Source organism: Prunus avium, chromosome 3 (genome assembly GCF_965620075.1).
Source record: "Prunus avium chromosome 3, drPruAviu1.hap1.1, whole genome shotgun sequence".
Classification (NCBI taxonomy): domain Eukaryota; kingdom Viridiplantae; phylum Streptophyta; class Magnoliopsida; order Rosales; family Rosaceae; genus Prunus; species Prunus avium.
In genome coordinates, this window is record NC_142286.1 from 40,238,546 (window position 1) to 40,258,005 (window position 19,460).

General features: G+C 37.4%; 2 protein-coding genes across 9 annotated transcripts; both read left to right on the forward strand.

Annotated features, from left to right (window-relative positions):
• Nucleotides 1–2,827: 2,827 nt before the first annotated feature.
• HEMG2 (Flavin containing amine oxidoreductase family) lies at nt 2,828–8,382 on the forward strand. Of its 8 annotated transcripts, none has more exons than XM_021977596.2 (18): nt 2,828–2,923; nt 3,056–3,095; nt 3,217–3,352; nt 4,213–4,278; nt 4,518–4,568; nt 4,740–4,796; nt 4,947–5,014; nt 5,120–5,156; nt 5,279–5,344; nt 5,631–5,671; nt 5,857–5,989; nt 6,220–6,399; nt 6,869–6,943; nt 7,104–7,227; nt 7,305–7,413; nt 7,597–7,671; nt 7,769–7,875; nt 8,009–8,382. In XM_021977596.2, exons 1-18 carry the CDS (start codon nt 2,899–2,901, stop codon nt 8,125–8,127), a joined length of 1,509 nt encoding a protein of 502 aa, XP_021833288.2. In that variant the 5' UTR covers nt 2,828–2,898; the 3' UTR covers nt 8,128–8,382. The 8 variants fall into 8 exon arrangements, with proteins under 8 accessions (XP_021833288.2, XP_021833289.2, XP_088107281.1 ...); XM_021977597.2 differs by having other exon boundaries at nt 2,836–2,975; XM_088251155.1 differs by having other exon boundaries at nt 2,836–2,975; nt 3,231–3,471.
• A 5,938-nt stretch (nt 8,383–14,320) lies between these two features.
• Nucleotides 14,321–19,054, forward strand: LOC110773094 (Leucine-rich repeat protein kinase family protein). Its single transcript, XM_088249747.1, has 8 exons — nt 14,321–14,887; nt 14,984–16,686; nt 16,845–16,978; nt 17,305–17,548; nt 17,708–17,919; nt 18,010–18,035; nt 18,357–18,468; nt 18,620–19,054. The coding sequence occupies exons 2-8, from the start codon at nt 15,333–15,335 to the stop codon at nt 18,842–18,844; spliced, it is 2,307 nt and encodes a 768-aa protein (XP_088105873.1). The 5' UTR covers nt 14,321–14,887; nt 14,984–15,332; the 3' UTR covers nt 18,845–19,054.
• The last annotated feature ends 406 nt before the right edge of the window (nt 19,055–19,460 follow it).

Consider the following 19,460-nt stretch of genomic DNA (forward strand, 5'->3'; position numbering starts at 1 on the left):
ATCAAATCAAGACAAGGTGTATGTATTGTATATAGAGAGTTTCCTAGATTTTCATGTGATCCTCTTTAATGATCCTCAGAAGAAGTTGGCGACTGGATCGAGCGAGTACAGCAATATACTTGTTATGTTATTGTTCCTTCTCCCCTCTGAAATTCCTCGAAGGTACGTACGGATGCGTACAAGACTTAACTTGTTGCATGGGATGGGTGTTTTAGAGTGTTAGCATACAACAACAACCATTCATTTTGCTGTCCACCTTATAAATGCATATTTATTATGAATGAGAAATAACTCAGTTGGTTGAGTTCTTCCTCCTGCATTTACGTCGGTAGAGGTTTGAAACTCCCATGCACCTAGTTAATATTTGTGTAAACTCCCTCTCCCTATTCCTTCCTATCGCTTTTACTAAAAAAAGATTTGTATATTTCTTTAAATGACCACTTGCATTTGGTATTCTTTCAAAGAAAATTACTATAACATGATATTAATTATCTATTTGGTTCAAGATTTAGACGTTTGGAAATGGAAATGAAATTACATTATCAAGTTTAGTAATGTACTAATGGGAATGTAATACATGACTCATGAGTATGAACACCTTCAATTCTCATATCCTAGTGTGTGTTAGATATGTGGGAGTTTCATTCGGCAAACCAAACAGATCTACTTTTAAAATTTGTTTTATTATCGTTACTTAGGGTGTAAACTTCTGCTGCTTTTAGTTTAGTGGATATTATTATTGGCGTATTTGGTTTGTGCAGGAATGACTGTAGCTCCACTTTTGTGTTCATTTAGGATCAAAGCTGGTTTGTTTCAAATTCGAGTCTGGTGTGAGCATGGCATCATATTACGTCTTTTTCAGTTGGGACCGTGGCCACCAAAATGTCGTACTGGTCGTTCGGAATTCCAATCGGCTTGTTGAAGTAACTGGGCCCTCAAGATCTTGGTGGTGGAGACTGGAAGAGATCACTCGAGTTGTCTTCCACAATTGGGGACAATATGAAATATGAGCCACCACCTACCTTTGCTTCTTTACCAATTCAGATTCAGAATCCTTTTGTTCCTTTCTAATTCTTTTGGGTTATTAATTAATTATCAGAATCTTCTTTTTGTCTAATTAATCCTAACCACTGTCCCACTGGACAAATCAGGCTCGAGCTAAGTGGCCAGAAACATTTTTCGCATTGCAGATTTCTGCCCCACATAACTGAAATCAAATCATTAGGTTTCAAAAATATTATCGGCGCCAAAGCTTTTGACATAATTAAATATTTATTTTATGTGGACCAATTCGTAAATATATATCTCAGTTGCCAAAAAAAATCACAAAAAAATGTTATTGTAAAGACTTTCGTGGACCTCAAATTTCAAATTCTTGTTGCTTTTCCTTTAATTAATTAATCTAACATTTTGAGCAAGTAAAAGAATAGTAACAGCGCGATGCAATTTAAATATTCTCCATACATAAAGTAAGATCTTGAATTGAAGCTATATGTTTGCTTCAAGACTCTAACTGCTCCTCCAATTATTTACAAGTTGCTTTGCTTGTGGTTCAAAGTTCACTAACTCTAGCAAATTTAATTACCAAATCATCCAGTGCTAAACATGTCTTTAACAAAAGGAGGGATGCTTGAAGGAGGGGAAATCCTTGATTAATTAATCGTTCAAAACACGGGGAAATGATGGAATAAAGATTGGTAGGAAACCTATGTCTGATAAAGGCACACCATATTGTGATCTTTGTATGATTTTCTAGTGGGGTTTCACTGTTACATATGAAAATGGACGACTTTTTGTTGTTATAAATTAATGATCACTCAAAGAAACCTTAAGGAATGTGTTGTTCCAAAGTATGCAATTATCTAAAGCAAGCAAAGAACTCGGGTGCATTGTCGGATTCAAGAATTTTCCTTTCTAGGGGCAAGAATTTGTAAAGTCTGGCCTAACTTACATCGGCTAATGAAGCCTACCAACAATCTGTAAAGTCTTGCCTAATGCAGCCCAAGTCTTAGCCATTCCTTTGCCCTCTTGCCCTACCCTAGTCTTATTTGAGGCATTTTATTAAATAATTTGCCCCCGTTCAACAGAAGATATCATGAAAACTTGGCACCTTCATAGGTGTCATTGGCTCCTTACTAGATCCATCACTGGTTGGATGCAAGGGACTCATTGACGACATTAATTTTATTATTATTAAATTCTCATATTAATGACGTTTTCCCAATTCCTAATTATTATTAAGGAATAACCACGTAGGCTTTCTATAATAAGCTAAGGCAAGTTTGTGACAGATGCTATAGCTTATCGGGGACATGGATAACATAAATTCAAGTTTGGATTCATCCCCTTCTTTCAATTGTGGCTCGAGCTTGTAATTGTGACTTGCTCTCTTTGGGATGCCCTACTACGGAAGAAACACTTGTGTGAAACGGGGATAACATTATTTTGTTATTTTCGGCCAATCACGACATGCCATGCGTAATAACTTTTCCACGTGTCAATCTGTAATTAGTTGGGAATAAAAAATCAGTACTATCTCTGTTTTATACAAATTTTTCTGCTACTATGGGCTTCTCTTTTTTTAATTGTTTCTTTATAAATAAATAAATAAATAAATAAAAACTTATAAAGGATTCTCTTGGGTTAGGTTGCTTGGTTTTGCTTGCTACATCCATTATATTTTGTCTTATCTTAGTCCATTGAGCTTTTAAGCCCTTAGAAAGCCCAATTAAAAAGAACTGGGCGAAATAGCCAGACCCACTTGTAGTTGCCCTTAGTTACAATACTATCAACTGGCCCACTCCAGTTACATCATCTCGTCTCTACCATAAAGGCTTAACGAGCCGACCATTTCATTTGTGAAGGTTTTGAGTCTCAGAGAGAGGAGCAGCAGTGCAAATGACCTCATTAACTACCAAGGAAGGTGAACAGAGTAATCTCTCTCTGTCTGTCTGGAACACTAGGAGGAAAAATCCGTATGCAAAATTACAATGAATTTTTATGCATTTGTTATCATCCTTGTAATGAGAATGACAATTTTCTGCGGGGTTTTCAGGCTCTGTTAAAAGAGTAGCTGTTGTTGGTGCTGGTGTAAGGTATGCTGCTTAATATTTTCTTTGCAGCTTTTACTAAGTAGGCGTGTCAGGTATAATTTGTTTTGTCATTCTCCATTTTCCTCGAAATTTTGACTTTGAATTTATGTTACAATTGCTCAAGCGGGCTTGCTGCAGCCTACAAACTGAAATCACACGGTTTCGACGTCACGGTATTTGAAGCTGAGGGAAGAGCTGGAGGGAAGTTGAGAAGTGTTTCACATGATGGTCTGATTTGGGATGAAGGAGCAAATACAATGGTGAATTTTGTTACTTGTAATTTATTGAAGGGTTCATTTATGCTATGTAGCTCAATCAATGCCGGGCAACCATGAATGCTTATTATGATTGCCAGGGGCGGTCCTACGCCCAGTGCAAGGTAGGCTGCTGCCTACCCCAAATTTTTCAAAAAGAAAAAATACCCATATGTAATAGGCCAACCCATGTGAAACACAGAAACCTATGCCCACCCAAAAAGCAACCCACTTGTATGCATAACCTAAAATTTCTCTCCTCTTTAATTATCTCCTCTTTAATTATCTTCTCTTTAATTACCTACCTCCAAATTTTAAGATGTATATGACAACATTGAATATAATAGATTTTAAATAGGCTAGAAGTTATGTGTTCTAATCTATTATAAGGTTTACTTAAGAATGAATTATAATTTGCTGACTTTGTTGAAATTAATTAGGTCTTTGATTTTTGGAATTTTGTTGAGATGTTTGATTTGTTGTTGGTATGTTAATGTTTGATTAAAGGCATTGATGCTATTATTTGATTTTTTGTTGGAATGTTGGATTAAATAGACTATCTTTTGTTATGTCGCATCACAATTTGAACCCTAAGAAAACAAAGAATTTGTTGGAATTTTATTTATTTATTTATAAGAAAAAGAATAGTTTTTTTTTTTTGGCTAAACTTTAATTTATGTATAGAGATGCATTTGAGGGTAAGACTCATTATGTCCCCCCTACTAGGGGTATATTTTTATGTTTATTAATGGGATTCACTCATAACGTTGAGTTTTTAATGTTAGTTTCGCCCAGCTGGATATCGAATCCTGAATCAGCCACTGATGATTGCATACTGACGTTGAGGTTTTATTGCCCTGTTGCAGACTGAGAGTGAAAAGGAGGTCCAGACTTTGCTTGATGATCTTGGAATTCGAGAAAAGCAACAATTTGTAAGGATTTGATTTCATTTGTAGTTTCACACAGTGTGTAGTTTGTGTGGTAATAGTGTCGCGTCCGGTAATAGTGTCGCGTCCTGTAACATTAGTTTCAGCTACCTAGAATACTCTTGACTGCTAGAGCTTTGAATTATAAAGAAATGTGCTGTAGCTTCAAACTTAGTTTGAAAGATGGCAGTGACTGATCTTTCTATTGCTATATTGATTAAATTGGTCGTTGTCCAATGCTACAGCCAATTTCACAGAACAAGCGTTATATTGTGAGGAATGGATCACCTGTGCTGGTATGTATGTATTGCTTGTTTCATCTATATTGCTACATGAGTTTGCATCTTGTAATGGTTATTTAGTAAGGCATATGAATACTTTTTCTTTTATTTTTTGCTTTTATACTTCCTTACATAGTTGGCTGTTTCTGACTGTGGCCATCACTTTTGCTCCATTTTTCACATCAGATACCTACCAATCCAATCGCTCTGATCAAGAGCAATTTTCTTTCAGCACAATCAAAGGTTAGTTTTCTACAATGTACGGCATGCCCAACAAGTTAGTTTCCTTGTTATTTAATCATGTTGCAATGCTATTTGGCACTTAACAGATTTTATGCAAAATATCTTGTTTGTGCATATGCATCAAATTCAATCTGCATTTCTGTATTGCAGTTTCAAATTATTCTAGAGCCATATTTATGGAAGGACAAAAGAGTTTCTGATGATCACACCGAAGAAAGGTAGTAGTCTTCTCTATTTCATTAAAATTCTTTGCATTTCCACCTTCTCTATTATTTCTTTGTTAATTTTTAATATTCTTCTTGTGTTTTGCTTATCGTCTGCAGTGTGGGTGGGTTTTTTCAGCGTCATTTTGGGGAAGAGGTACACGTTGCATTGCAATATTTTACTAAACATCAAGTCTTTTGAATGTAAAAATCCTTGTAATTGTTCTTGAAATTATTGTTGCATTTTCTTAATACTATTTTGTCACTTTTACTTGTAAGGTTGTTGATTATCTCATTGACCCCTTTGTTGCTGGAACAAGTGCTGGAGATCCCGAATCTCTTTCTGTGAGTAATGTCTGAGTCTTTGGGTGACTTGTGCATATTTCACATGGAGTAGCTAATATGATTGTTTCTTAACTAATCAGTTGTTACCTGAAAATCTGTATTTCTGCTCTTTCCATGTATCTATCTCACAAGTCTGGTCAAGGTTGAAACCTAGAAACTGAACTTTGCTTTCACAATACCAGAAATTATGGGCTTTTATGTGGGTTACAACATGGAGCTGTTAGTCTTAATCATTTTCTTATGTCTTCAATAATACTTTTGTGTTGCCTTCTGATCCTTCAAACAGATGCGCCATTCTTTTCCAGATATATGGAATATAGAGAAAAGGTATGTTCTATACACATATTTCTGTTTTTTTTTAAGCAAAGAAGAATCATTGCTTATATTAATATTTATAGTGAACTAGGTAATGTGCGATTAGTGCAATTAAAATTTACTAAAAATATTCAGTAGTTGATGCTTGTCTGTTGATCTATGTTTGTTGATAAGCAACACGTTCACTATTTTATCAGGTTTGGTTCTGTTATATCTGGGGCAATTAAATCAAAATTATCTGCCAGCAAGGGAAAAAGTGGAGAAACGAAGGGTTCCGTAGAAAAAGGGAAGCGTCAGCATGGTTCATTTTCATTTCATGGTGGAATGCAGGTGCCATTTTATTGGGCTACTTTCCTTCCTCCTGGTTCATAACAATTTTTTGTAATTTTCATGTTTTTCCTGACGGTACCATATGTAGAATGTTCCTCTTATCCTGTTATGTTTTTCCTATTAAAGTTAGAACTTTAATTGTAAAAACATTTGGTTTAGATCTGTGTGGCATATTGTTTATTTCCAAAACTAAATGCTTTACCCCTGTTTCCTTTTTCTGTTTAGTGCAGACACTCACTGATATCTTGTGCAACCAGCTTGAAAAAGATGAGCTTAAACTGAACTCAAAGGTTTTGTCACTATCTTACCGTCAGGGTGGGAACTCTGCATTAGAAAATTGGTCAGTTTCCCGTGTTGCTGACGATGACAAGCATTCACAAAGTTTATCTGTAGATGCTGTAATCATGACGGTCAGTGTATTTATTATTTTAAGAACATGAATTTGGTGGTTTGTTTACTTTCTCATTGGGACAGATGTTGGTTGTCATCATGCTTAACTAACAAGGCATGCCTTGTGCATCTGGCATGGTTACTATCCGAAAACATTTATGTTTTGGAACAAATCAAGACAGAGCTAGAAGAGTAAACAACAGATGTGTTTCAACTGCTCCATTGAAGTTATTAGATGCATCATGCTTGCATGGGTGCATGACCAAGTTCTGCCAATAGAAGAAAATATTTCACAGGGGATTCAATTTCACCGTGTCCTATGATTTAATATACAATTGAACTTTAAAATTTTCATTTATAGATGCTGGACTGTAATTGCTCTATCTGGCTTGTCTATGCAAGCACATGCCTTCCCTTCCATTCTTCATGTAACAATTACTTTATGGAAGGAATATAATATTAATTGTACAGGTTTCTTCTCTGTCATAGGCTCCACTATGTAATGTCAAAGAAATGAAGATCACGAAAAGAGGAACCCGCTTCCCTCTTGATTTTATTCCTGAGGTATTTATGACATTTAATTTCAACATGTATGCATGGCTGGTTATATCTGTTTTCCTTTCCATTTATGATTGGAAGTTTGGAACAACACTAAGCCTGGCAAAGAAGTTGCGGAACAAACGCCTGTCATAGCATATCTTATTTGTTGTTGTCGATATTCCAGGTGCTTTATATGCCATTATCAGTGATCATAACCACCTTCAAGAAGGAAAATGTTAAGAGACCCCTTGAGGGGTTTGGAGTTCTTGTTCCCTCTAAAGAGCAGAAAAACGGCTTAAAAACTCTTGGTAATGCTTGGCTATGGCTCAGTGACACGGAATAACTGATACAGTATCCTAATATGGTTAGTATGTCTGCTGTACAGGCACTCTCTTTTCCTCCACGATGTTTCCTGATCGTGCACCCAGTGACCTATACCTTTATACTACCTTTGTTGGGGGAAGTCGAAACAAGGAACTAGCAAAAGCTTCAACGTATGGGAAGCTTCAGTTCTTTTAATTTTGTACCACAGCCATGTTCTTTGTCCTTCATATTTGTGCGATTAATTCTAAATTATTCACTTACACATACACACACACATTCACACACAGAGATACAGATGCGCACATTATGATGTTATGTGGCTAATACTTTTCTTCTTTTGACTTTTGCTCTAGGGATGAATTGAAGCAAATTGTTACCTCTGACATTAGGCACTTGTTGGGAGCAGAAGGCGAGCCGACATTTGTGAAGTATATAATCATTTCTGTTATATATTCTATTTTAAGAGCCAGTGTTTACCAATAAATTGGATAGTGATCTTATATCTTGAAGTACACTCAATGGCAGCCATTTCTACTGGAGCAAAGCATTTCCATTGTATGGGCGTGACTATGATTCAGTTATAGAAGCAATTGAGAATATGGAGAAAAATCTTCCTGGGTTCTTCTATGCAGGTAAATAACTCACCAAAAATTAGAGATCTGAATGAGTGATGATTTTCACTCTTCGGCTGGCTGAGTGGTGCCCCTTATAGTTCTTGACTTTTTTTATTTGGTATATGTGGTGTACAAATTCTGAATATTGCAGGTAACCATAGGGGTGGACTGTCGGTTGGTAAATCAATAGCTTCTGGATGCAAAGCAGCTGAGCTTGTAATCTCCTATCTGGAATCTCCTTCAGATCAGAATACACATCACGAAGGATGATCGTTTTGGAAATGAGAAGTATATCCTTGTACAGGGACGTCTTGTATTTTGTGTGTTTGATGTTTTCTCAGTAGATATCCATTGCACACTGATTTCTGGAGGGCCTATATGTGGTCCTTGGGCAGTGACAGTGGCTTACAATTGTGGTCCAACGTGAGAGGGGCAATTTATTTTAGAAGTTAGAAGAGAGAAAGCTTGAACATCCAGTTGATTATTGCTCTTAATAAGGCCAATGTGGTTAAGCTTGAACATCCAGTTGATTATTGCTCTTAATAAGGCCAATGTGGTTCCCTTCCCACAAATTTGAAGGAGCTAGTCTTTGAATTGCGAAGTTGACGCATGATCCCTAGTTGATTGTTGCCTATTATGACCTATTGGGTATGTTTTCTTTCTTTTAATTTCTGGAGTAAAATATGGGCGCATAATGTAATTGTAGAGGTCTGCTCCTTGAAAGTGCCAAGTCATGGTTAGTACTTGGTAGGGTTGCAGTTGACGCATGGGTTAATGATTGTCACGAAAGAGAAGGCGGTGGGGATGGGAAAGATGGGCCTAGAAATTGTTGCATGAAATTTGGCTTAGTCAGTACTGGTATCGGGGTATCCTCCTGGCCCTTTTCGTATGTTCGTCAACGTCAATGGCCTTCCATTCTGGGCCCCCAGAGTGCCTTGTCCTTTGGGTTTCAAAAGAGAACTTTTACGGGAATTTGTTGCTATGTCGTAATTTTAACTCGAGAATTAATATTAAATTTGACCCAGTTTACGCAATAAACAACATAAAATGTCACACAGTTGCATTTCTCTTCATCTTTTTCATATTAATTATACAAAATCATAGAATGGTTGCTTCGGTTCCTCACTCTCTGAGACTCACATGGAGTGGAGTGGAGTGGAGTGGGTGCTGAAACTTGCAATGGAGTTACCTGAAAAGAAGAGCTTACTCCTTTTTATGATTGTTTGTTTTTGTCTGACTTGTCTTGTGCTCATAATGGAACCCAATCTGTCTTTACTTTTTCTTTGACTAATATAATACGCATATGATTAAACTTGTCTAGATATAGAGAATCATGCTTGGAAAAGTAATATTAATATGCTAATGATGCCAAATGTCGATAAATCCTAGATTCATTTTCTAGAAGAAAAGCACTCACTGAAGCGAAGCACGCAGCTGTCCTGTCTGTCATGGGTAGGAGTGGGCACGGTCCGGTTTGGTCCGGTTTCATCCTCAAACCACAGCTGAACCAATTAAAGTTTTACGGTTCGGTGTGGTTCGGTTTGAGCTAAAATCAAAATGAAAACCAAACCAAACCAAACCATTCATATCCGGTTTGGTGCGGTTTGGTTCGGCCGGTTTAGGCATAAAAGAAAACATCATTTTCTCCATGTAACCGAACATGTTCATTCTCAAGTTTCCTAATATCAAACACATAAAACATTCACTAATCATACAACCTAAAGAGGTAAAGAAAAAACAGAAGAAAGAAAACAAGCTGCAAGCAATAATAATTATTACAGAACATGATTCTCAAAGAAATACAATCCTATTGTGCTTAATTATATAGTTATTACAAATCATGATTTAAAAAACAGTGAATCCTTCCAAACAGCAGCCCCATCAGATTCAACACAACATTCTGCACATCAAAACAGTAAAATAGAACTTCTCTCCCTCTGCTGACATTCTCATTCTGCAAATAAAAACAACAATAATGAGTTTCATAAGAGTATTGTATGACACAAGCTCTGTTTCTTAAGAATACTAGTCCAGCAACATAAACACATAGCATATTACTCATTTTATCTCCTTATGGAACGTAGAGATGAATCTAAGCCCTACAATAACAAACCAACCCAAACTGAAGGCGAGTTACTGGACTAAAGAGGACCATTCTGATGCATTAAGAGAAATAATAAATGCATTTCCTCTGGCATCAAATGAAAGCTGCATAGACTCTGTTGAAACCCCAAAAACATTTGCACTGCAGTAGAATACAAGGATCAATAAAAAAAAACATAGGTGTATCCATTCCCAATTTTCACTACATTAAGGATCATGCCAAATCAACTCAAAAAGTCACATAAACAGGAACAAACAGGTAAAAATTGTTGAGTCCAAAGATTATTCTCTGCATAACATTTAGATATAGATTGCAGGGATTCTGCGCCTCTTTAACTTAGGTGACTGGGAATGGAAAGAGCGCTCTCCATTTTCCATGGGCAATTGTCCCAATCTTACATCAGAATGACTACCATTAAGTGAAGCAATTGTTCTCAACAACTCCAAATGTTGCATTGCCTCTACGACCCCCATTCCAACTCTGAAACCAATGTAGTGAAATGCTCAAAAACCTAAAACCATAGTAATCATTAGGAACACTACGTTAACTATGCAAACAACTCAATATTGATGCATAAGATAATCTAGTTCATTTTCCCACTACTTTCTCAGTACCCAAACAGAAACCAAAATCCAAGGAACCCAATCTAATTTACAGATTGAAATAATCAGATGAAAAAATAAAAAATACCTGAATATCTTCTTCGAGTATGAATAGTTTCAAAGCGTCCAGCTGAAATAGAAAATTCATATATCAACGAGATGACGATGAACACACATAATTGATGGCTCCTTGTTTCAATTTACTGGCAGGACCATTTCCTTCTGCTGCAAAGAATAGCAAAATCACAATAATTAAAAGCTCTGATGACAAATAAATTACAACTAGAAATTGAAGATGGAAACTACTCCACAATTGACTCAGAATTCAACTCCCCTAGCTTTTGTTGTATTATCTCAGCAGCCAAACACAAGCTCAAGCTCTCACAGAACATAAACCAGAAGACATTGATCGAAAATCAACATTCAAAATCAAAAACTCACAAAGTGAAAGCACGCGGGAAGGCTTGTGAGCAGGCATATCTTCTTCCCCGAGAAGTTCTTTACCGCCCAAAGCAGCGTCGTTTCGCTCTCCTTCACGTCCTTCCCCACCGCAACGACGAGATGACATAAATTGCTTTTAGCTGCCAGAAGCAACAACCTACTGCCCTCTCGAACGACGATTGACGGCTAGGGGCGGGAGAGGTAGAGGTGGAGTGTAGAGCAGAGAGACAGAGAGAGAGAGAGTGATGATGAGAGGGAGTTGCGGCTTGGGTTGAAACGAAGGAAGAAGAGAGAGAGGCTCAAGAGAGAGAATGGAGTCTGTGAGTATTAGTTTTGGAGTCCAATCAGGTGTGCTAAGGTACATGGTACACTTTCAACTAACCACTCAAGCCTTGCCACATGTAAATTAAATTAAACAAATAATAAATTGATTTATAATCGGTCCGGTTTGGTTTAGGACAGTTTTCAAAACTCCCAAACCGCAGCCGAACCAAACCAAACCGGTTCGGATCGGTTTTTGAAACTGTTGACTTTTTCTTTGGTCAAAACCAAACCAAACCAAACCAATATAATCGGTTCGGCCGGTGTAACCGGATCGGCCGGATTGATGCCCACCCCTAGTCATGGGCACGGCTTTTTCATTCCCAGCCAGCCCCTGATATTTTCCTTTTAGAGCGACTCCACCCATTTGCCCTTAGAGCAACTCCACCCATTTGCCTCTTGCTATGTCAAGGGGGGCTAAGGCAGCCACTATTCACATGAATAGTGGTTACCCTTGCAAATAGTATATTTTGTGTTTCCACCCGTTGCCATGGCTAAGGGCAATTACTATTCATTTTTTTGTGTTTTTCACAAATTTTTTTACCTCAATAATTAATTTGGATAATATTTTCGGATAAGATTTTTGGTGTGGGAAGTGAAAAATATGACTAAGTATTTTTTATAAAAAAATCTGAAAAAAAAAAAATTTGATTTTTTTAATTAAAAAATTGTTGCTGACGTCAGCAGCCCTCGTTTTGGACCTCAGGTTGGAATGGCCTTCGGGCCAGCCCGAGTTGGTGGGACCCACACCTTGCCCGGGCTTGGGCTCACCACTGGAAACTCCTTTTTTTGGTTTTCTCCCCCCAGCCTTGGGCTAGGCTCATGGCTGGAACTGCTCTTAGCCATGGCAAAGGGGGGAGCTAGGGCAGCCACTATTCACGTGAATAGTGGTTGCCCTTGCAAATAGTATATTTTGTGTTTCCACCCGTTGCCATGGCTAAGGGCAATTACTATTCTTTTTTTTTTTTTCCCACAAATTTTTTTACCTCAATAATTAATTTGGATAATATTTTTGGATAAGATTTCCGGGTTCCTATGTGTCAAGACTATTCATAATCGGATAAAATTTCCGAATAAGATTTTTGGGTTCAAATTTCGGATGAATTTCAATAGAAGAAGCCATAAAAATAAGAAATAAAAAAATAAGGTGAAAGAGATGAAAATGTTGAGTGAAGAGTGAATAACATGTTGAGTAATAGTAGAAGTAGAATAAAATGTATGAGAATTGGTGTTGAAAGTGAAGGGTATTGATAGGTATTTATAGGAAAAAAGAGAGCAGAATTTTAAAGTATTTTTTAGTATTTTTTTTAATAAAAATTCCGATTTTTTTTCATAATTTTATTGCTGGAAAAACACCAGCCGTTGGATGAAGGCTGTAGAAGCAAATCGGAGCGCTTGGGCGTGCCACGTGGCTTCCAGCGGTTGACCCCGCGTGCATGATGTCAGCCTGACGTTGAGCGTGACGTCACCGCCCTCGTTTTGGGTCTCGGGTGGAACTGGCCTTCGGGCCAGCTCGAGTTCGTGGGTCCCACTCCCCCCCCCCGGGCCTGGGCTCCTCGCTGGAAGCTCCTTTTTTTTTTGCCTCCCCCCAGCCTTGGGCTAGGCTAAACGGTGGAGTTGCTCTTATAGGCATTAATTCATCCTCCGCTTTAGTAGAAAAATTGGTTTTTCTTCTTGTCAATTACAGACTATTACGGTGCTTTCATTAATTTGCCATGGCATTGGGCAAGGGCAAGGCAATTGCTGTTACTATTTATATGAATAGTGGCAGCCCTTGCAAAAGGCTTGTGTTGTTTCCACCCATTACCATGGCAACCCAAAGACAATCACTATTCATATGAGATATGAGGAGAGGAATTTGTATAGAGTTTTAGTGTGGAAAGTGAAGAATATGACTAAATATTTATTTAAAAAAATTCTGAAATTTTTAGTATTTTTTTTAGATTTTTTTTCGTTGCTGATGTCATCGCTAACGTCATCAAACCCAAGCAACTGCCCAGGCTATTCTTGCCTTTGGACTTGCCCAGGTTTATGGAGCCCACTAGCTGCCAGGGCTGCATTTGCCCGCAGGAACCTCGGCGTGGGGCATGGGCCTCCTCCTGTCGGGGCTATAGCTAACCGTTGGAAGTGCACTTATGTGAATAAATTATCATACATGACGTAACATGATTGGCTGGGGATATCAAAATGTAAGTGTTTATCATGCTTTAGATTATTGTCAAGCACCAACCAGAAAAAGAAAAAACTAGTCAAAAGTTAAAAAGTTGGTCCTGTTCCAAAATGTAAAGATACAATGGTTTGCTTTTCCATGGAACTGCTTTGTGCATTATCTCTCTATTAGAGAAGAGAATCATCAGACTTTAATTAAACGACCATACATACAGAGTACAGACAGAGACTGAGATGTTTGCTGTGGAAACTCCAAGGTGCTTTAATGGGCATCGCTAACCAAAGAGGATGACCAGTGCAAAAAAGCATAGAATTGCCTTCTTATTGGCAGGTGTTAAGTTTATTGTTTACTCACTGCATCAACTGCTGATATAGTTGATGTAAGGAATAAAAATTATGCAAGTTTCAAATTAAAATTTATAATTTAATACCAAAAAAAAATGAAAAACTAGATTGATTGTTGTACATAGATAGTACACCTTTATTTTTTATTCTTGATTTTTCCGATTTATGAATTTCTCATTTGAAGTAAGTAAGCAAGCAACTAATCTACATGGGTGTGAGTGATTCAAGTCTTCCTCTTCTTTCATGCGCTAATAATAAAGTGATGTTATTATAATCATTATTGTAATCAGAGTTTCATGGGATTCTAAAGTGTACAGCTTTGCAGCAACGTGGTTTTGCATTCAAAACAGCCTGTGGATTTGAAAACTGGCCATTTCCCAACAACCCCCCTTCTTTTACATCCATTATTTACTTTACTTTACAGTCATTAGAACTAAAAAGCTGTGTGACTGTTACCGGTGATAATTCTTAAACGGAAATACAGTAAACCAGAAAGAACATAGAAGCAGGGTCTCAGTTTGGTCATATCAAGCCTATATCAAATGCCATGCCAAGCCACCAAGAGAGGGAAAAACCATGTATCATGTGATGCCGCCGATATACCGTACTTACCAGCGGAATGTTAGGAAATCCACGAGCATCAACAACAAAAACCAAAACCCACAAATCTCTTTATTTTTTATTTTTTATTTTTTTTTAAAAAGTTTACAGCGGCAGTGACCCACCGCAGAGCCTCCCCATTACCACTGTTTCCACTTTCAACCTTCACACACACACACAAAAAGAAAGATACAGCCTTTTGCCCCACTTGGCTTTGTCTCTCTCAGAGAAATCGGCCCCATGAATTGTCATTTGTCAGTCTCTCTCCTCCCACAGAAAAACCACAAGTAAATGCCTTGACACTGTCTTGTAAGGCCTTTTCCATCCAACCAACCACCTCCTCCTACCTTCCATAATAGCCGCCCCGCTTGTCATAATGTTGCCACACACATTCACTGACCAAGAACAATAGTTTGGCTCTTAATGGTTTTTGCTTCCACCTTTCAAGGTTTGTCTCTTACCTCACTCATCTGCATTTATCTCCCACTTTTTTTCTATTTGTGAAAATCCTTTGGATGTTTAATACTTAGAGTTGTTGTTTCAGGAAACGTGCCCAGTTCAATTTGCAAGGAGGAATTGGGACACTTAAGGAAAAATTCATAAAACACTTTGACGAGGACTTGGGAGTTCAGAGCTAGGATGCATCCCTTGGTTTCATGAGATTTCTTCTTGGTCCTTGTCCAAATTCACCGCAAAATGCTGTTTTCTTCTAGGTGAACTTTGTTATGGTGGAGCTCTCTTTTGCACAGACTTCGTAAGAATTTATGGGCCTGTTATTGTTAACGCTACCCTGAAGTTCATAGTCCAGCTTTAGTTCAGCTGTTTATGTCAGTAATTCTGTCATGGGCTTTATGAAAAAAAGAGAGTAGAGGTTAGAGCTTGAAACTTGTACAATGAGACTTTTAAACCTGTTAATTTCAGTAATTCTGTCATGGGTTTTGTGTCTTCCAAGTACCCATGAATTACAAACCTCTCAGAGCCAAGTCTTATTGCAGCTAAGGAAACATTTAGAGTACCCTTCCTCATTACAAATTTGGGAAAATTACTATGGAGACTTCTGTAACCTGTCTTCCTCTGCGCATATGAGCATTTCATGCCAGGACAACTCAGTCACTGAGCTGAAAATTATGGGAGATAAGCTTGTTAATGTCAATGATTTCAATGGTTTTGCAATTCCCAATCATACTCTGTCTGAGAGTTTCTCAATTGATTCTTTTGTTACCACATTGTCAAGGCTACCTAGCTTGAGGGTTCTTAGCTTAGTGTCTTTGGGGATTTGGGGACCACTTTCTGATAAGATTCACCGGTTATCTTCACTTGAATCCTTAGACTTGAGCTCAAATTTCATATTTGGTTCTGTTCCGCCAAAAATATCTACAATGGTCAAACTTCAAACTCTAACACTGGAGGACAATTATTTCAATGATACTGTCCCTGATTGGTTGGACTCGTTATCAAATCTCACTATTTTGAGCTTGAAGAACAATCGATTGAAGGGTCGGTTTCCTTCTTCAATATGCAGAATCAAGACACTCACTGTCATTGCCTTGTCTAACAATGAGCTTTCTGGAAATTTACCTGAAATGGATACTTTAATCAGCCTGCATGTATTGGATTTGAGGGAAAATCATATAGATTCTGAACTACCAATGATGCCCCAAGGATTGGTTACAGCTCTTCTTAGCAAGAACTCATTCTCAGGAGAGATTCCTGCACAATTTGGTCATTTGGGTCAGCTTCAGCACCTTGATCTATCATTCAATTATCTTAGCGGAACACCACCCTCTGCTTTGTTCTCTTTGCCGAACATCAGTTATCTGAATTTAGCATCTAATATGCTGAGTGGAGCATTCCCTGACCAACTAAATTGTGGTGGTAAACTTGGGTTTGTTGATATCTCTAATAACAAGTTAACAGGTGATCTTCCTTCTTGCCTGAGTAGTACTTCAAATGAGAGAGTTGTTGAATTCAATGGAAATTGTTTTTCAATTGATTCTCAACACCAGCATCAGGCTTCATATTGTAAAGAGGCTCTTGCAAGCAGCAAACAATCTGGAGGAAGAGAAACCGTTATGCTAGTTGGTGTTATCAGCGGAGCTGTTCTTGTTTTAGTACTTTTGGCATTTGCGGTTCTTTCCTTTCGTAGAAGATACCGTTCAAGAAGGACATTTGAGCACAACATATTTGCAAAGGCTGTGCCAGATAATTCACCAAATGGTTTTTGCTCTGAGCTCATTTCAAATGCCAGTAAGTTGTAAATCAATCAAGTTATATTGTTATTATTCCTCTTGCCCCAAACCTAAGGCATGATTTTTCACTAAAGTATAATGTCAACTTTATGCTCTGAAATCTATTAGTACCTTTGAAAGCTTAAGATGGTAACATTTGTGCTCTACCCTTTCTAGGATTCATATCTCAAGCAGCGAAATTAGAGACACACGGTGCCCCAGTAAGTCGTATATTTTCACTTGAACAGTTGAAGGAAGCAACAAACAACTTTGATTTGTCTATGTTTTTGGGTGAAGGCTCTATGGGAAAGGTATCCTTCAGACCTAAAAATATACTTTTTTTGGGTGAAGTATCCAATTTTTTATTATCAAGCTCGAAAGTTATGAGTAATTTGTACAGGGCAGGAGTTTAATGAGTTATGACTTCTTTCATGATCACTTAAGCTCTCCTGATTCTAGATTTTCACGTGTTATTTTCATTTCCCTTTCATTGTAATCTCTTTGAAGTGTTGCAAAGGTAGACTGCCAAGAGTTACAATTGATATGAACAAATCATGTCTGAAGTTTGCTTTTTTTTGTCTTTATTTAATTTTGGTTTTTTGCACTTTAAAGACGATGTCCATTCTTTTGATTTCAGCTTTACAAAGGCAAGTTGGAAAACGGGACCTATGTTGCAATCCGATCTCTCACTATATTGAAGAAATATTCAATTCAAAACCTTAAAGTTCGGCTGGATTTTCTCTCAAAGCTTCATCATCCTCACTTGGTTGGCCTCTTGGGTTATTGCATTGACAGTGGTGGACAAGATGATTCCAGTGGCAACAGAATCTTCCTTATAAATGAATATGTCTCCAGTGGGAATTATCGTACCTATCTGTCAGGTCAGTATATGCATTATAAGAAGCTTAAAAGTTACATTATACCAGGAAAGTGTATGTTCAAGGCTATGTGTGCATGTATTCTACTACTAGGAAGTGTATGCTATCATGTGTGCGTGTGTGTTATGTAAAACTCTAACCCAGCTATGAACATATATGCAGAAAACTGCCCAGAGAAGGTTCTCAAGTGGTCTGATAGATTGGCAATTCTAATAGGAGTTGCGAAGGCCGTGCATTTTCTACATACTGGGGTTATTCCAGGTTGTTTCAACAACCGATTGAAAACAAACAATATATTGCTTGATGAGCATCGGATTGCAAAGCTGAGTGACTATGGGATGTCCATCATCACAGAAGAAAGTGAAAAACTTGAGGCATGCTTCTTGACTTACATTAAATTTTGACTTTGCGACGTATGGTATGGTTCCAAGTGGTTATTCTGATGCGTTCTACTTGTTCTGCAGGCAAAGGGAGAAGGCACGAAATCATGGTATGGATGTAAACTATATTTAAGAAAATAGCTTTCTACTAGATGCATTATTACCATGGAATATGGATGGACCGTTATTTTTGTCTGACCCTAATGTCGATAGATACCCATCCCCTCTGCCAGTGTGTTGAAATATTATATAGTAGTTATGAATTCTTTGTTTATACAACTGTAGGTGCCATTAGCATGTTTATATAGTCTAAGTTATCTTTCATACTTAGTCTAGTGGAAGTGTTTGAAATTTTTTTTGTCTTTCAGAATCAGATTGCTGCTGTTTTACATGTCAAAAGTTAAATATGAATAGTTAATTCTGTTCTGCAGGAACAGAACAAATATGGAGGGTGATGTTTACAACTTTGGATTTATACTACTTGAGTCACTTGTTGGACCTATAGTAAGTGGAAAAGGGGAAACATTTCTGCTAAATGAAATGGTATGCAAAAGTTTTTGTTGCAATGAATTTTGATTTTGTAGAATAATATGTCAAAATACTTGGAACATCAAATCCTTGTCTCCATATGCCTTGCATTACATCTGGAACTGAATTTTTGATGTGTGGTGTAATGTAAATGAACCGCAAGCAGGCATCGTTTGGCAGCCAAGACGGTCGAAGAAAAATTGTGGATCCAATCGTATTGACGACTTGCTCACAAGAGTCGTTATCAATTGTTGTATCTATCACCAAAAAATGTACATGTCCAGAAGTGTCAGCTCGTCCGTCGTTTGAGGATGTGCTTTGGAACTTACAGTATGCAGCTCAAGTCCAGGCCACTGCTGATGCTGATCAGAGATCAGATTCTACGTCCTAACTTGTAAATTTAACTGCAAGTGCAATGCGACAACTGATATTCTCTCTGAATTCTCCTCCTCCTGCTTGTATAAAAATAAAAAAAATAAAAAAACGAGGAAGGCCTGTAAAATGAATGATACTTGAGGTGGGCTTGTAAAGACAACTAGGTTGAAATCTTTTTTTTTTTTTGTTGCTAAAAACTAGGTTGAAATCTTGTTCAAGGTTGTTATACTTTTTCTATATAGTTTTTTCATAAAGTAATATGCAGACTTGTGTGACGAGGCAAAACCAGTCAAGTCAGATTGAAATCTTAAAAAACAAGGGAAGGTTTTCATTTCATATCTTACATAGCTCACTTAACAGAACACTAGTCTGTAGTCTTCATCTCTTTATTTTGTACCATTTGTATGTTCCCATCATAAAAATCAAATCCGCATTTACACTAATACAAAATGAAAGCGCTCAGCTCCAATAAGAGAACTAGGACATTCCGAGCTCGTATTAACTACTTCAGCCAAAAAAAGAACTAAAAATTCAAAACAATCTAATCAAAGCCCGATCAACCACTACAATTATAAATATACAATCATAACACTACGATATAGATACATCATATATACATATATAAAGAAGAG